Source organism: Cebidichthys violaceus, unplaced genomic scaffold (genome assembly GCF_023349555.1).
Source record: "Cebidichthys violaceus isolate CVI_PGR_0920_01 unplaced genomic scaffold, fCebVio1.0.p SCAF_14, whole genome shotgun sequence".
NCBI lineage: Eukaryota > Metazoa > Chordata > Actinopteri > Perciformes > Stichaeidae > Cebidichthys > Cebidichthys violaceus.
In genome coordinates this window covers 2,660,110-2,686,511 of record NW_027176307.1, presented here as the reverse complement: position 1 = coordinate 2,686,511, position 26,402 = coordinate 2,660,110, and the positions used below count along the sequence as shown (strand labels likewise).

Below are 26,402 nucleotides of genomic sequence, written 5' to 3'. Positions count from 1 at the left end.
CATGATTTATTCATGTGTTTCTTATTTTATTGAGGCAGCACTGCATAATAGAGCCGTAACGAATGAGATGGATGCTGACGGCTTACAAAAAATAAATAAATAAAGAGAGAGATGAGAGGAAAGGAAAGGAGAGGCCGGCTGTCAGGATTGATTGAGTCAAATGGACTGATGGAAAGACAAGATGTATTTAAGGATGTTACAGTCTCCCTCTATACTGCAGACATATGTGATGGTGTCACCATAACCATTTATTACCTCAATTTTCTTTTTTTTCTCTGCTTAATGTCAGACATTTTCACGTTTAAGTTACTCTGTTGATTGGTAACAGATGACATAATACCAGTTGTGTAAAAATGAAATTTGAATTCTTACTCAAATAAAATAAAGATGTTTTGTTAGAAAAAGTCATGAGGTAGTCCTTTAATTATTCTCTAGTTTAAGTAACATTGAAATAAAAGTAATAATAATTTACCAGAGACGTCTTCATGGATCGCTGAGGATATCCAAATTTAATTTTTTTTCCACACCTAAAATTGAAAAAAAATGTTCATGTGTATTTGTGCTGCCTGACTTACAGCAGGGACAGGGATCCATGTTCACTATCCAATAAGTATGAACAGGGGGACGTGAAATGATAGTTTCCTCTTGAGGGAACCCGTGGATGATCACATCCAATAACGCTGACCTGTATTGATCACAGTAGAGACAAGGCCCTTGAACATGCTCTTACAGAGAGGAGAGGGCTTTGTGTGCAAAATATTAAAATGATCTTGACTCGTTGTTGACAGCTCTTTACAGACGGGGGGCCTTTTCTCTGTGCTTCACTGACGCAAATCATATTCAGGTGGCAGAGAGGCAGACAAAACAAGAATAATAGAAGAATGAATATGCAGCAGTGACAGCTATTTGTGCTTGACTTGTGCACCTTCATTGGCTTTTTACAACCACAAACAGATATGCAAATTATTTACTTGCAGGGGGAGTTTAATGCCCTTGAGGGAAACTCAAACATCCAAATTCGAACTGCAAACAAGCTCCACAGTTAACAAAAATGTCAGTAGTGCATACATTTAATTATATTCTAGAGAAACAAAATAAGAAAAAGATATGAAAAACATGGCATGATATCTGGGGATGTAAATAACAAAATTCCGTTATTCTGAGACACTTGACAAATCGACATATTCAGCCAGATCTTGGGCGTATTTAAAACATTCTGGGGATATGAATGGACAGCAGAGGAATGGATTATGCTGGAGGACTGGTTTGAAAACTTTCTGTGGTTGAACCTAATGTTTTTATGCCACAAAACTTTCATTTTTGTAATATATTTTGAGTGATTTACCTCTCAAAGCACTGTGGCATAACAAGTGACACAAGACTGACAAGTGACGCAAAAAAATTGCCTGCAAGCTCCGTCGCAGTTCGCTGAAAAAAGGATTCAGCAAAGAGACACAAAGAGTGTCTGACTTTAATAACGCAGTTTCATCCTGCCGCCTTCAGAAAAAACTATGTTGGCTTATTTTAACCACAGCCATGAGCTTTTCCTAAACTCATTTTAATCATTTTTGTAACAGTCAAACATGGCACCATTCTCTTAGAAGCCTTATAGTCCTTTTAGAGAAGAACTGAGAAACCAATGACAACTTCCAAAAGGCCGGCTTTTTCGACAAATTTTTCGGGCAAAGTCTACACGAAGAACATTAGATCTAATCCACAAAAGAATACCCATCTGTATTGAGTTGTGGATACATTTGTATTGCCTTAATTTCCAGCAAAAGCCATGAAACAAGCAGAGACACAGACCAACTATTGTATTTGGTGATGATAAATGCACAACGGCTCATTTAATATTCATCAGGAGCACGTTTTTCAAAGGTACTGTGGTGTTACTGCTAGTCTCAAGAGTACTATTAACACTTTAACACCATTGTTATACATAGGATAATATGTATTATGATCTCTCTCTCTCTCGCTCTCGCTCTCACACTTACACACACACACACACACACACACACACACACACACACACACACACACACACACACACACACACACACACACACACACACACACAGGCTGCAGTGACCATAATAATACATCATAAGAGCAAAAGGAGAATTCTCTAAAGCAAACTGAAATAAAAGCCATTGTAGCTCACATTAAATCATCTGTTGGCGCTGGTGGTTTGCCAGACTGTAGAAAAAGAGAATGCCCAACGAACGAAAAAAAGAGGGAATTAAGTTGTTTAGAAAATAGTTCACTCGTAATGGAAAATGGGCCATGCTGGTCTCATGAACACACACATTTCATTGAATTCCAGTGTTCCTACAAATGGTGTCCCTTTATTTTGAGAGGCCACTATGAAAATGTTTGCGTAGATAGTCAATGAGCTGACTCTCTGACCATGTCTAGACTAAATTCATACAAATATGTTGGTTGTGTTCAAGGTTAGATAAATATAAGAACGGCAAGGCTACGAATAGATTAGACAGGCACATATCCAAACATGATGTGCAATAGATGCTGAGTATACAGAATAGACCAAATTATAGTATAGACAATCCATATGACAAAGTGACACTTACAGTGTGAAAATATATGTAAAAGATGGATCCAGAAGGATGTTAAGCTTCCAGGTGTCACCAAACAGCTTTAGCCTGAGTCACACAACCTCCTCTCCACCATGGAACATGGAAGGAGGACAGGCGGCACAAACACACAGGATCAAAACTGAAACACGTCATTCCCACAGTGAAGAATTATTATTATTATTTTCTTTTTCAATCTTTATTCTTACCAATGGTCCAAATCCTCAAGAGATTCAATTTTCAATTATATAACACATCCTCACATTTACTTCTGCTTACTGACTAAGATACATGACAAAAAAACACTTAAAGGAACTTTTGATTATAAAAAATAAAGCTTTATTTTTTAATAAGATGAAATATCATGCAACCTAATGGAAAACTGCATTTGCAGCTCCAGCTGAATATATTATCCAATCAGCAGACATGTCTGTACTTTTGTCTTTACTTATTATTTTCATTATGAAATTAATGCAGCACATGACACATGTCACATCAAGAGAGGAAGAACTGTGATCACCTTCAGATGATGAAGAGATTGTGGTTATTGGTTGTGAGAGAGAAAACAACCTGACAAGGAAAGAAGGGGATTAGATGAAGGAATTCTGTACAGGTGATTATAATTATCGTGTCTGAGAGGAGGGTGGAGCAGAAAGGTGAGAGGGAAAAAAAAATCAATGAATGATAGATGAAGGGAAAGACAAATGAAGAATGACAGAGGGGATGAGGGAAATATGGTTGATTGGCTCCTATATGGTCATGGGAACAGTCCTCCATACATGAAAGTGCTGTGGCTGTGTGTGCGTATATATATATAACCTGGGGCATGTTTCTGAAATCTACTCATTAGTGCCAGACATTGATGCAATTGTTAAACTTTTATTTATTAGGGTAAACCGTTTTTAGTCTCACCGTACATGTTTTATTGTCACAAGATGTTGATAATAAAACTAATAAAAAAAGAGAAGGTTAGCAATTGTTCTGCTTGCTCTCGAAAAGCATCATTCAGTAGAAGACTTCTGCCTACGTAATGTAGCGGCCGTTTCTAAGGCTGTTTTCACACCGATGTAAAGCACAGTGCAGCGCAAGTTAAGACTTGTTCAACACTGACCTCAGGACAGCACCACACAATACGGTTTCCTTCACATGTCTGCTACGTATTCTTGCCATGAAACTGAAAAGGTTGTAAGAAAGTTCAAACAAGCATCTTTTGTAACCAAAAAATAACAGCACCCAAAACACTCACCTATCATTGCAGAGACATTCAATTTCTTGCGGCAGAGCTTCAGCTTGGGCGTATGTTTGTGTTCTTGATGAGAAGCCAGTAGGGGATTGTGACCTTGTCTCTGCACTAGTGACTCCTACTTGTTGGATGTTGGCAGAAAACATCAGTGCAGGTTATTTATCAAAATGTTGCTATCAGTTGGAAGAAAATACTCAGTAATCTAGACCTGCCCTGTCTATCGTTGGAGCAATGGGGCACTGAATTTGATCAATTAACCACTGAACCCAAATACCGGGGGTCACTGCGGGCTGTATTTGAGTTGCAGCCTCTAACTGAAGTTCCGGCTCAGCTGTCGTCTGCTCTCCTCCCGGTGAAGTAGTCTCCTAGCAGTGAGGTGTGAGGCGATGTGATCGCGGGGCGCTCTAGCTAGCTAATTCTTGTCTCATTTGTGGTCTCATAAATTCATCAAATTCAATGCACTACAGTGCTATTTTCCAAGCTACTGCAGCCGTCATACTTAACAAGTTCCTCATGACCGCGGATTTCATGGGAATGCAATCGTCAAGGCTTTTTGTCACACAGAAGTGACCGGTGTTTCATCTAAAATAGGTTGGAGAAAAACACAGACAAAATTTTTTTTTTGTTTTTTAGGTAATGATACCGCGAGGTAGCAGTAAGCCGATTTGCTCAAGTCTTACGCCCTGACCAATGGGCTATCTAACTAAACATTGCAATGCCTAACCTCAAGCAATGGCACTGACCTCAACCAGATCCAGGTCTTGCCAAGAAAAGTAATGGGATTGTTAATTACACGGCTAGATCAGGGGTGAAAGCAGCCTGTGGTGAAAATGCACCACAGAGATCCGCTCAACAAATGTAGAAATAAATCCAGTTTTCTATTCTTATTTTTTTACGCATGGTTTGCATGGCCCTTTTACACAGAAATTGGTTGTAAAGTGTATATGCCAATGACAATTTTGGCATTTTAATTTTTACATTTCAATTATTTGTTTCCTGCCATCTGCGTCCTTTGATAATAGCTGACAAGACATAGCAATACGTAGCAGACTGAAGTCTTGCCTTGTTCAAAAAACCTTGTTCAAAAAACTGAAGAACAATCCCACGTAATCCAAAAACAAAGGCACACTGTCTTGTTATGGCTGTGACTCACGCAACCCTATGCTGTACGCTGCAGAAGCAGCCAGTACAAAGATACATTATAAGCGCACCCGCTCCGCTAGCAGTCCGCATTCTTTATGTCTTCAATGTAGCCAAAGCGTAATGTGTTTCTAAAACAACATTTGAATGTATTTATCTGTTTTGTATTTATTTTTACCTTTTTACTTTCACTCTTCTATCCTATCTTTCACCTTTATTGGAAATGTGTCTAAATAGCTGTAGAGTGTGCACCTACACACGTGAGGGCAAAAGAGTCAATGACAACAACACAATTAAAAGAACTGGAAAGTAAGGGTGGGTAGAATTTTGTTAAAAATAAAATAAATTAAGAAAAGAAGCAAGGAATGCTGTTGACACCTGGCCTCTTGTCTCATAACACAACATCTCTTTATTTTATTTTTCTATTTGCTTCATACAGGCAAGAGCTGCAGCTGAAAATCTACAGTAGTGTACAAGAGGCATATTGCCATTGTCTGGTGTTTTGGGGTAGCAGCTGTCACGTGGCCCGACCCAGAAGCTACAGTTGGTCCCCTTTGTCCAAAAGTATCTTTACTTTACATACATAACCCCAGAGCGTGCATCCTTTGACTTTATGAATACAACCTCGAACCCATAAATCTCTTAACCATTTGTCCAACAATATATTGTATGCGCCTCTACGGCCAACAGTCCTACTTCCACAATAAATATAGCTCTTAGATTCTCTTTTTTTTCTTTTACTCAAACACAATATGTTTTTCAGGTCCTTGTACAGTTGTCTTGTTCAAACCATGCAACACATACTGTATGTCTGTGGTCAGGACTGTATTGAATTCGTCCAGGACGTTGTTGCATGTGTATCCATGCATTCATATTCATGTGTATTGTCACAGATGGCGGGTTTGCACAGTCCCTCGCTGTTATCAACCCTGCATACATAGTTGTTTTTTTATAGAAATATGCAGTTAAATGCCGTATGTGTACCTCAGTGTTTTATCATTTTTATGTCCAGTGTCCATGTGTGAGTTTTCTTTTATAGCCTCACAAATGTTCACATTCAGTGTGTGCATTCTGGTCACGACCTCTCGAACACACACAATGATTTGATGTGTATCCTTGCGCAATCACAGCCTCTCAATGTCCCTGTATTTCTTCCTCAGGATGGAAACTTGGTCCCTGAACAACACGGGGTCCAGCCTCATCTGGGAGTGCACCAGGGGCATGAAACCCAGCCAGCGACTGAAGGCGTTCATGCAGGTCTGTCGCTGGGCGAAGTGGTCTGGGTCGGCCCACCGAGATGACTTGGAGCCCTTGGTTTAGAGAAACACAGACGAGAGGGGGAGGATAAATGTATCACAGCAACTAAGGAATCAATCAACACAGCTTTGTAGCAGCTGGTACTGCAATACTATTTAGAAGATAATGAAAATAAGGGATATATAAACACCTGATAAAGTCTTAGTCACACCAGAGTGGCTTAGCAAAAATTCACTGCACCTCTATGTGATATATATTTGGTTTAAGAAGCTTGGTGATGTAGTCATTAGACACAGGGTTAGTTGGTGAACCACTGTACCTTGAAAGCTGAGCGCTAACACAGCCAGGACATACCTACCAAAGCGTCTTCCTATTTTCTCTGTGCTGTGCTGTTAAATCCACTCTGGCCTTCTGTTCTCTGGACTGTACATCGTTTCATTTAATAATTACTGAAGTGGGGACAAAAAGGTATGCTAGCAGTGCTGTAATGAATCTGAACCCGGCTTTCATTTCCTCTCTGTGGTCTGTTTTTAGAGCTGCATGTTTCCTTGGGTACAAGGTTAGATGTCTATATGCTTGCATGACTAAAAATGCTTTGTCTCCCAAAAAACCCCCCATTTATTTTGTATTGCCACAACAAACTTGAAACGCCTATTTTGATTGCTAACCCATAGAATCACATGATGCCATATTGCTCATGAACCCATAGCCTACGGAGAAGCGGCATGCTGACTTATTCGCCAGCATCATGAGCAAAGACAGTGGATTTTGATGGGTCAGGGTCGAACAGGAGCGCCTCCATGCTGGTGAAGCGGCTCCTTATCGCGGACAGCTTGTCATGACGTGGCAGGAGGTGTAGCTCATAGTAACACATACTGTATCTCCCGCTATTTGTTTTCACCACTTGCTCCTCTAGAGAATCCAGGTTCATCACAATGACAGAGCTGGTTGACCTGGCCAGCTGTTTCACTCTGTGGGAATCCCCAGAGTAGTTGCTGACACTTTTGCAAACAGCAGCACAGAAAGTCAAACTGGTAGAAAACATACAATAAAGTGTCTTTAGTACAGCCTGCTTTGCAACTTTTTGGCTGCAACGAGCAGGTTGTATATCTCACTCTGCCTGTACAGCTCATAACCTGGGAGATTTGAAGAGTCTAAAATGGTGCAGCTGATCATATATCGTAAACTTGTTTTAGAGGCTCTTGCCGTTGATTGCATCTTACTGTCAACATGGACTGCAGCTCTTTCATGTGACCTTCATTTTTAGCGGTAGGTCACTGCGATATTACATTATTCACGACAGTTATTGGAATGATACAGTTGTTGTGCGGTGTTCCCCTCTGTGGTCACAGCATTTGAAGCTTCCTGAATAGCTTTATGAAAGAATCATGCTATTGTCTCCTGCTGCTCTGTGTCCTCAGCTGGTTATCTGAGATGGACAGCGGGGAAGGAAGGGGTGGGCCCCCAAGTGGCTGCTGGGAGATGAGCTGGAGAGGGGGCAATGGAGGACAGCAGACCCCTTTGATAAACTGTGGCACGAGGGCGTGGATTTGGAGCAGATTCATCCTGTGTGCGGCAGGAGGGTGGCAGCCGGGTTTACCGAGGGTCAGGTAGAATAATAAAAAAATCAAGTCTAAGAAATGGTTTGGCACTTCAAAACATAAAACATCTCTTCTCTTGGAATAGAAAATGAATGGATGAATGAGAAATATCAGCCAAGACATATCTGTCCTGACTTCTTTTGCTTCAAATCTGGTGGTACAAATTTCATAAAAGACTCCACTTTACTTCAAGCAAAGTCACAAATCGGGGGTGAGAGAGGGGAGAAGGGACACTCAAAAAGGAAGAAAGAAAGCGAGAGCGGGGAAAGCAGGAAGTAAATCTAGGTTTGCCGTGCTGCCTTCACAATTAAGACATTAATCACTGAGTCCATACTGCCGAGTCATCGTCCTGCCTGTGGTCAGGCCATCAATCAAAAGCTGACATAGTGCTGGCCACAGGAAGCACTCACATACACACACACACACACACACACACACACACACACACACACACACACACACACACACACACTCACACACATACAACATGGACATATATGGATCTCCCAAAGAGAAGGTCAGGGCTGTACATAGCCTAAAGCCGCTCCACTATTCATCCAACACAAGGAGGTGAATCTCTTTTCATCGTCTTTTCTATTTTGGAAAAGGGAGTCAGGGAATTTAACTATTCTATGTATAACAACTTCAAGCTCTCTTAAAGGTGCCTGGTGCACATTTTGACCAGTAGCGCTAAGGAGTACTGTTAACGCTAAAGGAGTCTCCATGTTGTTTGTATCTTGTGCTGTAGTAGCACATGCAAGATGCAGGATGCTTGATACACATTCCTGTTGATCATTTCACACTATTCCACTGATGGACGAAGACGACATGGAGGTGAACATACAGGCTCCAATTATGGAAACTTGGTATTGCTATTGTGTCCTCAACACATTGCAAACACTGTGTCAGCACAGATTAATTTAATGTGATTAATCAATTCAATTAATGAAATAATCGTTTTATTTACCTAGCTTTTTTTCTGTTGTAGATGGAGGATCATAACGGATTTAGTTATGTTATTTCAAATTTTCTTAATATTCTAACACGCAGGAAGCCTGCCCTAAAGGATTTATTATACTCTTGGACTGCTGGATTGCTCTGTTATTGGTGCAATGGGATCATTTGGATTGCCTCTCAACGTCTCTCAACATGTTGACGGCGAGTCGGCGGCTAATTGCTAATGGTGCACAGAGCAGTTAAAAGGTAGAGACACGGTAAAATAAACATGAACAGGACAAAACTCACCTTACAAGAGAATCTGAGGTCTTGATGACTGACCAAATCTGCTTAGCAACTCATTTTAATTCTTAAAAAAATTAAAATGCATTGTGGCTGGGATCACCAGTCTTAAAGGGTAACTTTGGTATTTTTCAACAGAGGAAGAATGCTGTGAAGAGTGGGACCTGTTGCTATTCCACATTCAGATTCCACAACGTGACTTCTCCTAAAGCGAGACTTAAAAAAACAGACCGGATCAAGCATAAGCTAAAGAGGAGCCTTTTATTTCTCTGTAGGGTCCTTTTCTATTGGACCTTTTCTTGTTCAACTCAGACTGGTGGAGGGCTGTATCGTTCATGTGGGAATCAACGATGCAGCCCTCCACCAGTCTGAGTTGACCAAGATTGATTTTAAAAATCTTTTACACTTTTTAAATAGTTGTGGACTGTCTGCTTTTATCAGTGGTCCAACTCCAACACTCAGCCGTGGATCACAGCAGTTCAGCAGAGTCCTCAGCCTCCACATTTGGCTCCAGGCCGCCTGCATGACTAACAACGTGAGCTTCATTGACAATTTGAATCTGTTCTGGGACCGCTCTTCCTCTTTTAAGAACGATGGTATACATTTTAACAAGCTGGGTAGCCGCCTGCTAGCGGCTAATTTACAGCATGCTGTACAATCTCGTCCGCATGACTGACTGACTATTTACTTTCCATACACACGCCCCTTCCTCTTCTTCTACGCTGCCACCTCATAGCACAGTTTCCCGTGACTGCTCCCCCTACTGGCCCTCCCTGTTATCAACCCCTTCAGCTGCAGCTCTCCCCATCCAGACTATTGTGACAGAGAGGCTGCCCCGTTCACACCGCATTCATAAAGCCATAAACAAGAACAACCTCTGCCACATCCGTCCCAGTGATGTTCATATCGGTTCCCAGCACAAGTTCACCATCTACAGCCCCACTTCTGTCAATTCCATCCCGTCTCTGTGGACTCAGCACCGGCGTACAACCACTCCCTCACCCACGTCATCATACCAAACAGCACGTGAATCCAGCCAACCTCAGAACCCTCCCCAAATCCTCACAAACAATCACAAAACACCCGGTCACTAAGCAACAAAAGCCCAATCATCAATGAATTCATCACTGACAACAACCTTGATATCCTCTGTCTCACTGAAACTTGGCAAAAACACCGGGGTTACTACGCACTCAACCTAACCACCCCCACTGGATATCATTACCTGGACAAACCACGCCCTGATGGCCGTGGTGGAGGAATTGCTGCTCTTTACCGCCAACACATCAAAACCAGCCTGACTAACATCGAAAGTCCATCCTCATTCGAACAGCTCACATTCAAACTCTCTGGTCCTAAACCCCTGGTCATTGCAATTATCTACCGCCCCCCCCAAACCCAATCCTGCGTTCCTCTCCGACCTATCTGAATTCCTTACTCAGATCTGCTCCATCTCACCTTCCATCCTGTTGCTCGGTGATTTCAACATCCACATCGACTCCTCAGACTGTAAAACAGCCAAAGAATTTCTGGACATGCTTAAATGCTTCAAACCTCACCCAAAACATTGACTTCCCCACCCACAACCGCGGTCACATCCTGGACCTGGTCTGTTCCACTGGGATCACCATCAACCACCTTTCCGGCTATGACCTCACCATCTCCGACTGTTTAGTGGACGTAACGTCACACTGAAGCTGTGCAATCTCACCTGCAGCTTGTTTTGCAGTTGCCGGTTACAGCACTGCCCCTCAGTATTTGAACAATTTCAATAACTTTTGTCCCATTTGTCACTTAAATACAAGAACATGGGAAAATATGCTCCAGGACTGTTTTGCTTTAACTTTAAGGATGACCACATGTCAGTGGTGTGTGTACAGCTGACAATAAAGCTCTACCTGACTCATCATGGTTTCCTTGTACTGCTTCTTCTGTGTGACTTTGATTGGCGGCTGCTTGGTAACAGCTGAAACCAGGAAGTTCATCAGGATGTCTTCACAATTAGCCATGTGGTCCACCATGGTCAGCAGGCTGGCCGGGACGTAGTGGGTGAACAGGTAGTGGTAGTATCTGACCCACAGAAAGGAAATAAGACAGATGAGGTTAACTGTGTATTTATTCCTTTTATTAAAGCTGCACCTCTTTCTATTATGTTCTATTCTGCATGGTTTCTGTGTTGCACTTGGACAACAGGGGAGCACTAGATCACTGTCAACTCTGTTCCTCCCTGCCGAGGTCTGCTGTCCCTAGTGCGCTCTCTCTCTCTCTCTCTCTCTCTCTCTCTCTCTCTCTCTCTCTCTCTCTCACACACGCATACATTTTCCCTCTTTCCTTTTCTCTCTCCGATTATCATTTTTTTCTAAGAATTTTGTTGCCATTACAGTTTTAAATAACAAAAGGACTAAAGAGATGCACAATAGAACAATAAGGGAGCTTTTTATCTGCATTACAAGATGCTTCAAAGCCGTTCAGAGAGCGATGCTCTTCTACATTTAATTTACCGCTCTGCTTAATTCTTTTTTTCTTTCTTTCAGTCCCAGCTTTGTGTTTTGACAATCATTTAGATGAGATAGCAGAGAGGTGGAGAAAGATCATACTATCCCATTTCCCCTCTTTATTACTACACTTAAAAAAATAATAAAATATGACTGTTGAGAGATGACTATGTGGTTTGTATCTTGTGGAGAAGGAATACGTATATCTGTGAAGTTGGAATAGATCAACCTGACAGGTGATGCAGAACAAGGCAAATTAATTACAGTGCTGGAAGGGTAGCTTGACTGGGCTCATTATTAATTCAAATCCTTAAATTATATCATCTTATATTAGTCATTATACTGTGTTATGCCTTTTAACACAGTATAATGACTAGCCAATAGTTTAGTCAGTGTATAGTAAACAATAAACAAAGTAAAATAAAACAGTACAACCTAATTAAAACAGACATGTTCATAAAAGTGTTAAGATTTTAAGTAACAGACCTTGTACTGTATATCAGCTATAACAGTAATTTATTTTTAATACTAAAATGAGAACATTTTTTTAATTAGATTAAACGTCCCGTACTTCCTGGATGCACCCAAGTATTTTGGTCAAATTCAAGTCTTCATGAATGTCTTTCATTGTAATTACCTCATGTTCATTGTGAATCATTTGAATGACAAAATAAATTAACAGCAATTCCAAAGCTTGACTGATCAATAGATCATGTGGGTTTTGTACCTGTGGTAGAAAGCTGCCCCCGTAAGGACCATGGAATAGTCATTGGTCCATTTGGAGGTGTAGCCCCAGCGGGACCTGGAACTGTCCCAGTAATGGCTCCTTGCTGGATAACCAACGATACGCTCCGGAAAGCTTTGCCATACAATAAAGGCAAAATCCACCTGTGGGAGCATAAAGTAAAGAAAGACGCGAGAGGTAAGAAAAGAAGACGAGGCCAGTGGGAAATGAAGAGCATGATACAGTCTGAGAAAATAAAGATGGGGTAAAAAAGATGGTGAAAATGAGGAGGAGGAGGAGACATGGTGGGAGGAAGAGGAAAGGTGCAGGAGAGGAAAAAGCATAAAGTAATGTTGAGAGCTTATTCAAAATAAACAGAAAATCCTTCCTAATTTAAACAGCTTATAGAGAGGAGATAAACAGATATAAATAACTTATTCAGAATAGCTGTCAACTGGCATTTAGTTTGCAAGGACGTCGTCAAAAAAGCAGCTTCTCTGCTTCTTTACAACCTGACAAATAGCATTTCAGCATTGTGAACGGTTCCCTCACCTGAAATGTTTACCATCAAATCACATGCCTTTATAGTCTGTACATGACAAGAGATTCACTTGAAACAGTTTTATGTTAGAATTTTGATTCTCCAATTGAACACAAAAAAGCTTGGCCTCTAATTTCTGCAAATTTCCTCAGGTTTGATCAGGTTATTTTTTAAATTATCCCCAATTTAAGCATGTTTGCAATGGCGACAATAATAAATAACGTGAACAATAAAGACATACTGAAGAACAAGAGATCCTAAAAGACAACAGTTGTTAAAAATACATTTAGTAGAAAAGCCTTCCAAAAAAAAATTGTACGCTGCTGGAAGTGTTTGCTGGAAGTGTTGAGTTACAGTCCCTGAGGATAGTTAGTTAAGTTGTAATCTCCTTAAACAGATGCATATGAAAAGACAAGACTTTGGATTCGGAAGACTTTTTTTTCCGTTTGTAGTACGTTTCAGTGGGCTGTGGTTGCATGCCGGAAAACCGTCTCTGTGGAGAGCAAATCAGGCGGACTCCATTGGCCGAAATGCAATCTGGGAACCCACCAGCTACCGTCTGACGATAATTCAGTTTTTTATTAGCTTAAAATGACCTTGTAAACTGGCGACTTGTGAAACAACGGCAATTTCTCGTCTCAAGTTGCTAAGTGGACTAACAGAAGAGAAAATCTTGGCCCGGATCTGCGCTGGCTAAACCGGAACCCCAGAAATAAAGCCGTAGCCCCCAGAGGCTAAATTGTCATCAGATCGACAGCCGATGTGTTCCGAGATTGGTTTGGTTCTAACTGAGGTTGAAAACCATAAAGATTCACTATGACACAAATTTTTACTAATTTGATGAGGTCCATTCCATAAAATCAAAATAACAATCCATTTAATAACAAGTTTTATTGCAACAAAATAGGAAAACCAAGGGGGGACAATACTTTTGCAAGGCACTGTAAATTCCTCACCGAGATCAAATCTGATCAAGTCTGTTTGCTTCTTGTCATGTATTTTCATTGACTCTATAAAAAAACATGCCAGGTCCAATTCCCTTCCTTTTGAGTCCGAACACACCTTCAGTACAAGCCCTGAGCAGCTCAAAGGCATCTAAATGCCTGGGTATGAATCTCTAACACACTTGTGTTTGCTGAGAGGGTGTTAACGGCTTCTGGAGCTGCGTATTCTTCATCCATACATTGGTCTTGGTCACTGGTGTCCTTGAAGAAGCTTGAGCTACCTGATAAAGAGCCTCTTTTGAATTCAAAAACACCACTGAGACTTTCATGCAGACACACCAGAGAATAAGGGGATCAGCACATAATGAAATACTTGGTAATACACACAGAAACACACACCACCTCGGGGCCGGGTGAGAAAATTAATTACGAGAATAGTGGAGGTAGGGAGACAGCGTCGGGGAGGGGAGCACTGAAAGTGGATGTTCTTTAGCGAAACCTCGCGGCTTCTGTCATGAATCGCGTGAGCAATTACTGTAAAGCGCCAGCGCTAAGCCGAGAGAAAGGTTGGAGCTGCCATCCTCAGTGTAGCCCCAGATAATGTGTGCACACAAAGTGTGTGCGTGTCTGTGTGTGTCTGTATGTGTGTGTGTGTGTGTGTGTCTGTATGTGTGTGTGCTTGTGTGTGAGATATGTCAGATGTATCAACATCTGTGCAGAAAGGATTAATGATATCATGCAAATATAATTTAGCCTTCAGAGATTAAAAGGTTCTTTATAATGTGAAATGGCATTTGTGTGTGTGTGTGTGTGTGTGTGTGTGTGTGTGTGTGTGTGTGTGTGTGTGTGTGTGTGTGTGAGAGAGAGCTCACGAGAGAGAGAGTGACAGAACCCAGAGTTTTTGCATTCATAATCTGTCTGTCTTAATTACTGAGGAATTCAAGGGAGGACTGAAAGTTAAACAAAGCCTGTGTGTGCGTGTGTGCGTGTGTGTGTGTGTGTGTGTGTGTGTGTGTGTGTGTAGGTGTGTGTGTTACATACTAATAGATTCTACAAGGCCAAAATTGATCCGGGGAGCAGAGGGTCAATCGAGCAATAGATCTGTGACAAATCTCTCCCGACATTTGGATTTAACATGTCCAATGTTATCAGATGAAAAGAAGCTACATCACATTTTAGAGCCTGTATCCTCCCTCAGTATGTGGTCTTTTTCCAATATGTTTTGAGAAGTTTTCAATCTGTTTTTTTGTTTGTTTCTTTTTTTGCTCCATGTGAAGCGATGCCACTGCGGCGCTCTCACTGTCAACTACCATCTGATTTCAGGGTGATAAAAGTGAGGAAAATGTGTCTTAAACTGATCCAGCAGGTTTAGAGTGCTGTGGCTTTGATGAAACTTTACCAACAGTCTCAGCGTGATCCAGGACAACCAGCTGGGGCGTACGGACCACACTTTGGCCACAAGCGGCTACTGCAGGTTTGTAATTCAGGGCATCTTTTGAATTACAGCTGTTCTCACCAGGGACATCTCTGTGGTGTGTGGTTACGTGTGGCCTCAAGTGTTTGCCAACATTTACATTTACAGAATAATGTCAAACTTTCCATTATCTGCCCTGAACTCTAGTTTGTTTTAATCGATTGCTTATGGCTCCTGACAGTGACAGCTTGAAATACCAACACGGAAAGTTTAGTGTGTGCCATGCATAGGTTTAGGATAAGGATTAGTTGTTGGAGGTTTGTCTTAAAGGTGCTGAATTCGATATTCAGAGCATATCTATTGCCTCTCACACAAGTCACACATATTAATGCATGCAGTGTACATCAAAGTTCTCCTTTGCTCAACAGGAGGGTAAGGTGAGGTAACCTTGATTCTCTGTGTTGGAGGTTTGTCTTAACAATAATAAAAGCCATTTATATGTGGGCTCAGATGACAAGATATGTGATGTATATCACCCTCTGTAAATCTGTTTGTGAATGTGTGGAAATGATTTTTAAATAAATTTGGTAAAAATGCAATGCAGGGAACTGTGTTGAAATTCCCCAGGCTCCCTTACAGTTAACATGTGCATGTGTGACTTCCAGTGTTAATTAACAGTTTTCTGCTTTGAATTTGTACTCAAAGGCACATATTTACTTACCAGTGTTTGTGCAACTTCACTGTTGAAGTTGCACAAACACAATTTTATTCTAATCAATTCTATTCTATTCTTAATGTTTTTCTTTTACTGTACATGTAGTGTGAATATTTTCCATTCATATACAAACTGGACTTTCTCATGCAGATGTCTTTCATTTCACAAGTTAATTGCAGGTGGCTTGTCTCATCGAAACCCCTCTTTACTGCCTTCTATGTACTTAGTGAGAATAGTACACAGTGCAGACCATGATCCAGTTATCTACATCCATACAGTACTTCAGACTATGGATCAGTTCAACACCCCTGAACATAACCCTGGTCTAGTCTCACATGTCCAAATGATGGTACTTGCAATAAATCACACTAAATCAACTATTTAAAAGTGTCTTGGATCAGCTGGAAAATGCATCGTCACAAATCTGAAAACAGGGCTGTTTTCCTGAGCTCATGAAAAGTTGAGTTTTTAGAGCTACTTGGCTCTCAGGACAGTAATGCTACAAATATATAATGGTCATATAGAATATGATGCATTGCTGTAGATTAAACTACCTAACAGTATATAAAGGAGTTAAAATTACCACAACCTTAAACATCTACAGCAGTAAAAAGCAACACAGGCATGAATGCATCAGTAATACTGTATAAATCCAGAGACATATAATAGTAAAACACTGACAGGGAACATTTTACTGCACAATGAGTATGTCTACTTCAAGTACATTTTGTGAGCATACTTTTACTTGTAATGGAGTATTTTCATAGCTTAGTATTAGTACTTTTAGGTAAAGGACCGCCACTGCTGAAGCCTGCCCAAACCCTGCAACATAGACAGGCCCCTAAATGAAAGAGAATACATATTCAGCCATTGCTACTGAGGAACTATTTCCACATCCACCATATTGAAAAAGTCTTCCAAAGGGCATAACTCTGCAGCATGCTTGGCCGCCCAATAAGAGACAAAAGCTTTGTCAGGTTTTTTTCAGTCGTATTCCCCTCTCTAATCTCTCTTCATGGAATAATCATACATTTAATGAGCTGAAACAATGTAATTATGAAATTGGCACAGCCATTCTTCCACTGAGGTATTATAATATGAAAAGTCCTATTAAAAGCGTAATGTTCTCTCTTGCACATTTTCACTCACTTGACATATTTCATCTCCTTTCAATAAATCCCCTCACCATGTTAAAAGGGCAATTAGAGGAAGGGGTTAGTGAGCACAGGCAAAGATTGCCTCTACTTCCCATTCATGATCTCTCTCTCTCTCTCTCTCTCTCTCTCTCTCTCTCTCTCTCTCTGTCTCTGACATCTTCTTCTTCTTCCTCGTTTCATAAAACAAGCTGTGCGCCCATAAAAGTTTAGTTGTACAAACTTGGTCATATTGCTGTGCCACAAATTGTAGTGCAATAAAGTGTAATTGTGATCCTGCCAGCGTAGAAAAGGTGAACATTGACTCGCTCCCATCAATAAAACATCTCAGTTTAAAGATATATTGGATCTCTTGGGCTCATTGGGCTTCACAATCCATTATGGATCGCATCTTTTACTCGCTGAAAAGCTGGAGAGAAACGAGGCTGCTTCTTGTAATGACTCTCAAAGTAGAAACACTCACTGAGCATCACAGATGAGCTGTTCCTGATCATTTTTATTTTTGTTACTTTTTAGGCCTAAAACATATGAAACTTTATTTTTATTACATTTCTTTTACCCGAAATAGCCATTAAACGTATTTATATTGTTTTTTCCATTATTAGTGGTGGAGTCCGCCATACCCATGCTGAATTGAAATTGCCTACAGTATATCTACACATGAGGAATTCAGAGGTAACAATGCATTTATTTAATCCAGCGTTTTTCTTTTTTAATTATTGCTATCAGCCTCACACTTAACTGTTCACTGTCCTTCAGCTTTATCAGACCTGTATTAAGAACTGAATTACTGCTACTAGTTTTAACTGATGAAACACGGCAAAGCATTTATTGCTTTGATTCAGTTTTGTGGTTCTACAAAGTGTCAGTTCAACACCTTGATTATACAAAACTAGACCTACAAACCATAATTATATACCAATTTTGATAATCTGAAAAGAAGAAAAAAAAGAATGTAAATGTAATATAAGTATTGGCCTGGTTAATTGGTTTGCCTCTTTTTTAAGTTTCAGTATTTTCAAAGCCTACGGAATCATACCATTAAGTCTGCTAACATGTTAAAGTCTTGATTAAAAAAGGGTGTATTGAAACATTATTTCCTCTCTTGACAATGCTTTAGACAATTCACTGGTTTCTAATTTGTTTTTTAAAAAAAGTATCAATCTAACAAACCATTGGGGTGTTTCCCATCCTCTCTCTTAACAAGTAAGACTTTAATCAAAGAGGAGTTTTGACAATGTAATAAATACAGACTCCCGACTCTGCGAAAGTGCTCCGTTTTGCATTATACCCTCTTCAATGTGCTTCTCTGCTCTCCTTTCCCTATTTCCTTTTGCCATGATTTTCCTTTGCTTTCTATCCTTTTGTCTGCTTTTCTATTCCCTTAAACTGTCCCCTTTTGGTACCTCTGATCTTTTCTCCCGTGCACTTCTCTTTTCTTTCCCTTCTCTTGTTTTCTTTTTCCTTTCTCATCTTTTCTTTCAATTTCCTACCCTGTCCTCATTACTCCACTCTTCCATTTCCTCTTTACCCTACCCACTTCTCTCTCCATTTCTTTCCTCAGTGTTTAGTTTAATTAAAAGAACACCTTAACAGTATATCCTAACACCACATCTCGCACTTATTTTAATCAAGACTGTCTCGAGCACCCTGGCAAATAACTGAGCCTCCATGATAGTGACGCCTGTAATCAGAACTCTGTCTTTTGTATTTTTAATCTGTTGAACTTTTTTGCTTTGCTTAACGTCCTACTCATCCTATTTGGTTCAATTGTATCTGCTGCATTTGTAAATGTCCTTTAAAGGCAAAGCACATTTTCTTCCCCTAGTTCAGTGGCCATCGTAATGTTTGGCAATTAATTTGTAATGAATGGTATTCATGACTGAGCGTGGACTGACTGCCTCATTTGGGAAAGGATCAATACTGTGTTAAGACATCACCACCTTTTGCCAAAAGCTGACAAAGACTGTAGCTTGTTATAAAAACATTGCCAATGTGTCTTTCAGTCTTTCAGTGGGTGGAGTTATTCAAAAGTGTTGCGACCCCTTTACGTGGAGTCAGTTGTTTCGAAAGTTGAAAAAACCTTCTTGAAATGTGGGCAAAAGTACAAAAATGTATATCTATGTTTTTGCCCACTTGCCACACTTTGCAACATGTCGTATTAGATGATACTCGGACGCTTTTTTTTAAAGTTTAAACTCCAGCAAAAGCAACATTATCTGAGTTTGTGTTATGTCGGCTGAACACATCAGTTAGTCCTCTTCCTAAATGCCTTTCTTCTTATTATGTAAAACGTGAACTATGTATGAAGAACAGTATGTAAGCTAATCAGCCAAACAGGGATATGTCAGGGTGAAATGCTTATAATACTAGAGTTGACGTTTTGCTTCGGACATACAGCTTAATGATATCATATATGTGGCCAAGACTTATTTTTAAAACAGTTCACCTGGAAACATGGAGGTAATGTTATCTGAATTAGTGAGCTAGCTACATCTGATTAAATCTGCCAGTGATAGTTTGCATTCCGGCAATCAAAAATAAATTGCCAGTTGCTAGCTACATAAAAACAATGTTACATAACGTAACAGCGTAACGTGACAGCGTAACGTAACAGCATAACGTAACAGCTTAACGTAACAGTGCATAGCGTGACAGTGACAGTGCGTAACGTGACAGTGCATAACGTGACAGTGCATAACGTGACAGTGACAGTGCGTAACGTGACAGTGCATAACGTGACAGTGACAGTGCGTAACGTGACAGTGCATAACGTGACAGTGACAGTGCGTAACGTGACAGTGCGTAACGTGACAGTGACAGTGCGTAACGTGACAGTGCGTAACGTGACAGTGCATAACGTGACAGTGCATAACGTGACAGTGACAGTGCGTAACGTGACAGTGCATAACGTGACAGTGACAGTGCGTAACGTGACAGTGCATAACGTGACAGTGACAGTGCGTAACGTGACAGTGCGTAACGTGACAGTGACAGTGCGTAACGTGACAGTGCGTAACGTCACAGCGTGTAACGGGACAGCATAACGTGACAGCGTAACGTGACAGCGTAACATTACATAAAAACATAACAGTGTAATGTTACAACATAAAAACATAACCATAAATAAACAACAACTGCTCTTAGGGGACTTCCTTACATAACATTACAGAAAACCACCTACAGAAAACAACTATAGGGAAAAAAATCTTACGGACAACAACCTCACGGAAAAAAACCTTACGGAAAAAGTAAATGTTTACACCATCAGAGGTCACCTGGGTGAAAGTCACGTATTTGTTCATTTCTAATCACAAAAGGTAATGTCAAGTTTCTTGGTCTGTTTTTGGTGTCTGATCAGATCAGATGTCTGACAATGGTGTTGTAGTTGCCTTGTGTCTTGGGAATGTAGCCTACTCACCTCATTTTCTTGATAATGCATCAGTGTCTCAGTTTACCAGTTCGTAAAGGGTCAATGTCATGCCAAATGGTTGACTAGTCACCAGCAACTCACCTCATTTGTTGAGAGAACCGAGTCTTCATCCAGACTGAGAATGGCATCAGTGAGGATGACGCTGTGGGGGAAAAAACGACTGCTCATCGTCTGGAGGGACAGAAAGACAAAACTTAGATCATTAATAATGTATCGATATAAATATCCCATCAAAAGCAACATAAATAAAATTTTTGTGAAGCGATGTGCCAATAAGCATCAGTGGTAACTGACCTGTATCCAGTAATTGCTGAAATGTTTTGGTTCACATACATTTTTTTAGTATTTTACACTTTTATTAGATAACTATAGAGTGACAGGAAACAAGACAGAGAGATTGTAAGTCTGGCAAGATTTGAACAGAAAATTCTAAATTTTTATCTCAGGAAATATGTATATAAGCATCTTAAGAGGTATAGAATTGGTATCAATGTGTGACAAATCAAGGCAAAATAAGCCACCTATAACTAAATGTCTTTGTTTCACACCCTGCTGTGTGTCCATCAATCAATGAGCTGACTTAAGAGGTTTGGTATGAGTCTTTATCAATTCATTGCCTAACAGAAAGTGTAGTAAACCTTGATCCATTGGCCTAAAGAGGGCTGCTGCAGCTGATTATGTTATTGAGCTGTAACAAAAGTGTGAATTATTGAACTGTTGAGTAGAAAAAGAAAACAAGACACAGATCTGGACTTTATGAAAGAACCACCAGGTTACACACTGCAGCATTGCTCTCATACACCGTTACAGTTTGTGATCACTCTGACCAATGTTTACTTATTCAGTGGGTAGAACCTAAACAAATTGAGCCCTTCTGTGGGTGTTCTTTTGAATCATCTGTACCATCAACCGTTCATCAACCATTATGATTATCTCTGCATTAGGTTTGACAAAAACTTAGTGGCTGTAATTATGTATTTTTTTCTGGGCTTTTATCTTGGTCAACTAAGGTTTTATGTAATTGAAATGGACCTCTGTGTTAACTACAGTCACAGTAGTGGCATTTAACACAGATTCACTGTCTGTCTGAAATAAAGTATATTAAATCCATATGCCCCAGGGGTAATATTAAGAGGCTTATTTTGCAAAGCAAGGCCACAAATATCCACAAGTTTAATGTCTACTTCCATCTCAGCTTAATGAGCCGATGAATGCTGACTGCAAATTTATCAAGAATTTCAGTGTAACATAAAATGAATTTCAACGCAAATCTCCTAAATTATTTGAGAGTGCCACATAAAAAAAATGCATTAATTCACTGCTTAAAGTGAGTACTCTTGGCAGAAAATGTATTTTCTTTGGATGGATGCCTTATAATCAGCAGCCAGGTAATTAGTTTTGTCAGGATGAGGTTCATAATAGTGTAACAGTCTCTCAGCTTTCTTATGAAAACTGCTATCAAAGTGTTATTGGCTGAACTAAATTATCCACTTGCCTGATTATAAACTGGATTCATCCTGGATTAATGGTCGGAATGCAGTAAATTCATGAAATTAAAGATTGCCATGAGTAATATGAAGCATATGCACAATCGCATGCACAATGCACACACATTGTTAAGGGTAGGTTTACATTATGACCTCACTGCATTTCCCAGCATCCTTTAGCACCTTTATAGAGGTTTATTTTAAAGGGCCCCTTGTTCATTGCCGATGATTGACTGAATTGAGCCTCTTTCATTGTTTTTCTCTTGCATCAAGTGTTGAAATAGTTTGTACGCTCCTTCACAAATATATTAGACCAATAACTGTTTATTACATAATTGAGTTAACAAATCATTCTGGATTTCAAAAAGAGAGGCTGACAAAGCAATGTAAATCTTAATCAGCTGATGAGGACCATGTGATATGGTTGAAAATTCTGCGAGAATTCAAGAGTCAATCTGCCACCTAAATTCAGATGGATATGTCTCAACAGTTGGATGGATTGCCATGAAACTTGGCATTGACTGATTGGACAGGATGAATCCTAAAAACTTTGGGTGATTTCTTGATTTTTTTCTCTAGCACCACCCACAGGCCAACGTTTTCACTTATTCTATGAAATATCTCAACAAAATTTGGTAGACATTCATGGTTCCCCTTAGGAGGAATTGCAATAACTTTGGTGATCCCCTGACTTTTCATTGCAACAAGGTTAGGTTAGCATACTAAAAACGATAAACTAAGATTGTTTGCCTCTCATACCGCACACACTCACACATCGATGGCAGCAAACTACCATGCAAGGCATTGGCCTGGCAAAATGTAGTTCAGTGTCTTTCCAAAAGACACTTCAACATATGCACAGGAGGAGTGAAATGGTAAACATTATACCTGCTTAACATCCGCATGTTAGCATTGTGATTACTAGTGTACTAGTACCCGAGCTGGCCGATTACTTGGCTCCTGACTCAGGCCACAGGGCCCTGAAGCCCCGCCCTGCTGCTTCTCAGAGCGCCGTTTATTCAACGTTAATACTGAACGTAAGTAAAGTGGATCGGATTGACGGTTTCCGGAATAAGTGAAGGACGCACACAAATGTACACACAGACAGAGATTTCTTGCTCGATTGTTAGATGAACACGCTGACATTAGCAGTTAGCTCAAAGTACAGCCACACAGGGATGCATGTGCGTGGCTGTAGAATCTTGGTCTCGTTTATTGTGATTTGTCAAAATTAATTCACATCACATCCATACAGACAGACAAAACCCCCGTCACCCCACTTCCATCTGGCAGGTGTCAATGCTATTCTGCCTCTGGACAGAGATTAGATCCCACTGAGATCACTGGCAGTTCAATGGTCTGAACCTAATCTTTGTCGTCTTTGTCGCTCTCCTTTCACCCATTTCCCCTCTTTATGTTTGCCATGACTCCTGCTACTTCAAGGGGCGTTTTTGAGGATATCTGGTCTCTCTTTATGTCACAGATCTATCCAGATATCTGTAAATTACAGCTAAAAGTCAAAGATCACATCTTCATCTATCTGCGTCATAAACTATTGACAGATCCTGTCTTTCATGATGAACATTTTGACGAGCATCTCATTATTAGAGTGATAAATTGTGGTACAAAAATGCTCATTATTATTTCAGTCTTTATATGTCAGAGCAAAATACATATAACAGATCATACACAAATACATATTGATTGAAAAACGTTGAGGATAACACAAAAAAGTTAAAGGATAGCTTGTTTTCATTGTGGACCTCTGGTAATTGGATTTAAAAGTTCTACGCTCATCAGGTAATTCCATTTCATGTGCTTTCTAAATGTAAATGACTATAAAGGTTTACATTACCTAATAAACAGTACTGCAATCTGCTGTGTGTTACACAAATATTGTTTTCTCATGAATTTAACAGTCGCCCTCTATCTTTTGTGAACCTGATTTTAGAATTTTATATATGTTATATATTTTTAATTCGCACCTTGTTGTTATTGTTATCTTAGACTTTTACAATTTTACATTTGCACTCTTCCCCACTCTTTGTATTGCTGGCTGACTAATTTCTCGAGATAAATAAAGTTTTTATCTTATCTTAGTTTCTTGGCTAATCTTGATTTTTATTCAGTGCAATCTGCAATGTGTTAGAACTGACATGGAGCTAAACCTATATTTTCAGATTGCCAATGGATTGAATTACCTTGTGGAACACGAAACAAGTTGAAAGTGGTGATGAACTCACAGGTTATTATCAACTGACACTGTATGGACTGTTTGAGCATCTTTCAGCTCACTGTCTTGGTTTTAAAGTCACGACTTGACTCTTTTAGTCCACTTTAATGAAGTTCTTTTCTAATAGCGGCAGGCCCAATAACCCCAATGTACCTACCTGCCTACCACAGCAGAGAGAACAACTTAGCAAATAGCTGGTGAAGAAAGTGAAGCTTTTAGCAGCTAAAGATAATTATCTCAGGAGCTAGTGGAGAATAAAACGGAGCAAATATGGACTCAAATAGACACAAACTTGACTTCAAATGAATGCTAATGTTGATCTGATGTGAAAATAGGAAACTGTTTGCTGAAAGTTAACATAACAATTTCATAAGGAAATGTTACTGCATGTCATATGTTGTGACAAAAAAGTAAAAACATATTTTTTTTGATTAGACAAAACATAATCCTACAGGTCTGTGTGACCAAAGCATGTTGAATTTTGGTTGATAAAATATTCAGTTTGCCAATGAGAAGGATAAAGCCTAATGACAGTAAATACAGTCTAATAAATAATAAACTAAGTGATATTTTGAGGTCAATACCAGACCATCAATTCTAGTCGGATACCGCTGCCTTGACCCTCTGTTTAATCACGTTTCAACATTATGTCCCACTTGACCTTTGAACTCTTCACTTTTATGCTCCTTTGGTATAATTTAAATGCATAGCTAAGGAATCAGGATCAATTTTCAAGATTAACTTATCAATATTAAATGCAGGGTGTGGTGGCAACACATGCAATTTTGCAAGGTGATTGATGAAGGTGAGATATGGTCGACATATTAACAGTGAAAGTAGGGAATCCTTTGATAATATTGATGTGTGGGTCATAAATGCTTAGCCAGCAGGACCTCACTTATAACAAGGTCAAGTTATGAACGACCTGATTCATCTGGTCAGCCAGCCATACTCCCAGTGTGCTTAAACAATTGCTAAATAATTTAAACTTGTACAATTCGGAATCATTTAGAGGGCTTCAGCCAAATCAGAAACCCAGTGTAAACTATGATTATATGTTGTGTTGCGTATATTGACAGCAAAGAAGAAAGAGTTAGGTCAGAGAAGCATGTAACAGAGTCAGGATTTCTATTGTGAATAAATTATCGTACAAATCATACAAACATATTGCCAACAAAAAACTGATAAATCAAAAAAATCTAACTAAGGCCAGCATAAAACAAAAGATTTACACACTCTATTCATAGTTCCGAGCAAGTTTAAAGGTGCTAAATTCAATATTCAGAGCATTAATTAAACTATTTTCTTTGTAAAGATATTGTGGAGTAATGTCTACCTGCTTTTAAGACATGCCTGGCGAATGGGTGAGTATTGTTTAACAAAAGTAAAACAAAAGTATAAAGGTAGTAACAATGATGTAAGAAAACAATTTAACATGACATGATCATTGAAATGAGTATGTAATGCAGCAATTTAATATTTATCCTAGGTATAATTTGTAGAACAGCAGCAAAATGCTTAGGCTTGCGTTTTATTTTGTGATTGTGATTGAATAGAATAGTACAAGTGATTGAATAGAATAGTACAACTACTTCAAACTTTACTACTTCAAACTTTATTAGATAGTTTAAACATGTCACACTTCAGTGTGTCTCCATTGCATCATTTTAAACCTCTATTGCCAAACAACAACTCATTGACGTTAGCGAGTCTGCAGTCAGTCCCCCCCCCCCCCCCTCCATAAACCCTAAAATAACTGTTGTTTGCTTCCTGCTTCCTACTTTACAGTCCATATTATACTCACTTAATCAAGTATTTTCCTTTTGATGGACAAGCAAACTATTTCCTCGTTTAGGTATAAAACCCTGTGGGACAATTATGAAATAAATCAAAGAGTATCTTATTCGATGAAAAGAGTGGAAGCAAGCGGAAGAACAGGAAAGCGTGAGTAAAAAACAGTAAAAGCTTGCTGATGGAATGTATCAACTCAGCATTATAGAGTAGATACAATCATAAGCAACAGTACATTACTCTGCTGCTGCACTCTGTCAGGGCAATTTGCAAACTTTCTGTGAGTGTGTGGTTATGATAGTTGGAACAAACACAGCGGGCGCTTGGTAGGAAATACACTGAAGAGCATCTGTCCGGGATGCACGACAATATACCACATGATTAATTATAGGACCATAGA

At 39.7% G+C, this 26,402-nt stretch overlaps 1 protein-coding gene across 1 annotated transcript in view; it reads right to left on the bottom strand.

The window, feature by feature from the left end:
* Positions 1 to 5,358: 5,358 nt before the first annotated feature.
* The window catches only part of LOC137870963 (exostosin-1), a 211,354-nt gene continuing 190,310 nt past the window's right edge, over positions 5,359 to 26,402 (bottom strand). The window contains exons 10-13 of the mRNA XM_068708481.1: positions 20,573 to 20,662; positions 12,294 to 12,454; positions 10,970 to 11,141; positions 5,359 to 6,284 (exon numbers count right to left, since the gene is read on the bottom strand). Of these exons, the coding sequence (XP_068564582.1) occupies positions 6,099 to 6,284; positions 10,970 to 11,141; positions 12,294 to 12,454; positions 20,573 to 20,662 (609 nt within the window). The 3' untranslated portion in view covers positions 5,359 to 6,098. The remainder of the gene's footprint in view (positions 6,285 to 10,969; positions 11,142 to 12,293; positions 12,455 to 20,572; positions 20,663 to 26,402) is intronic.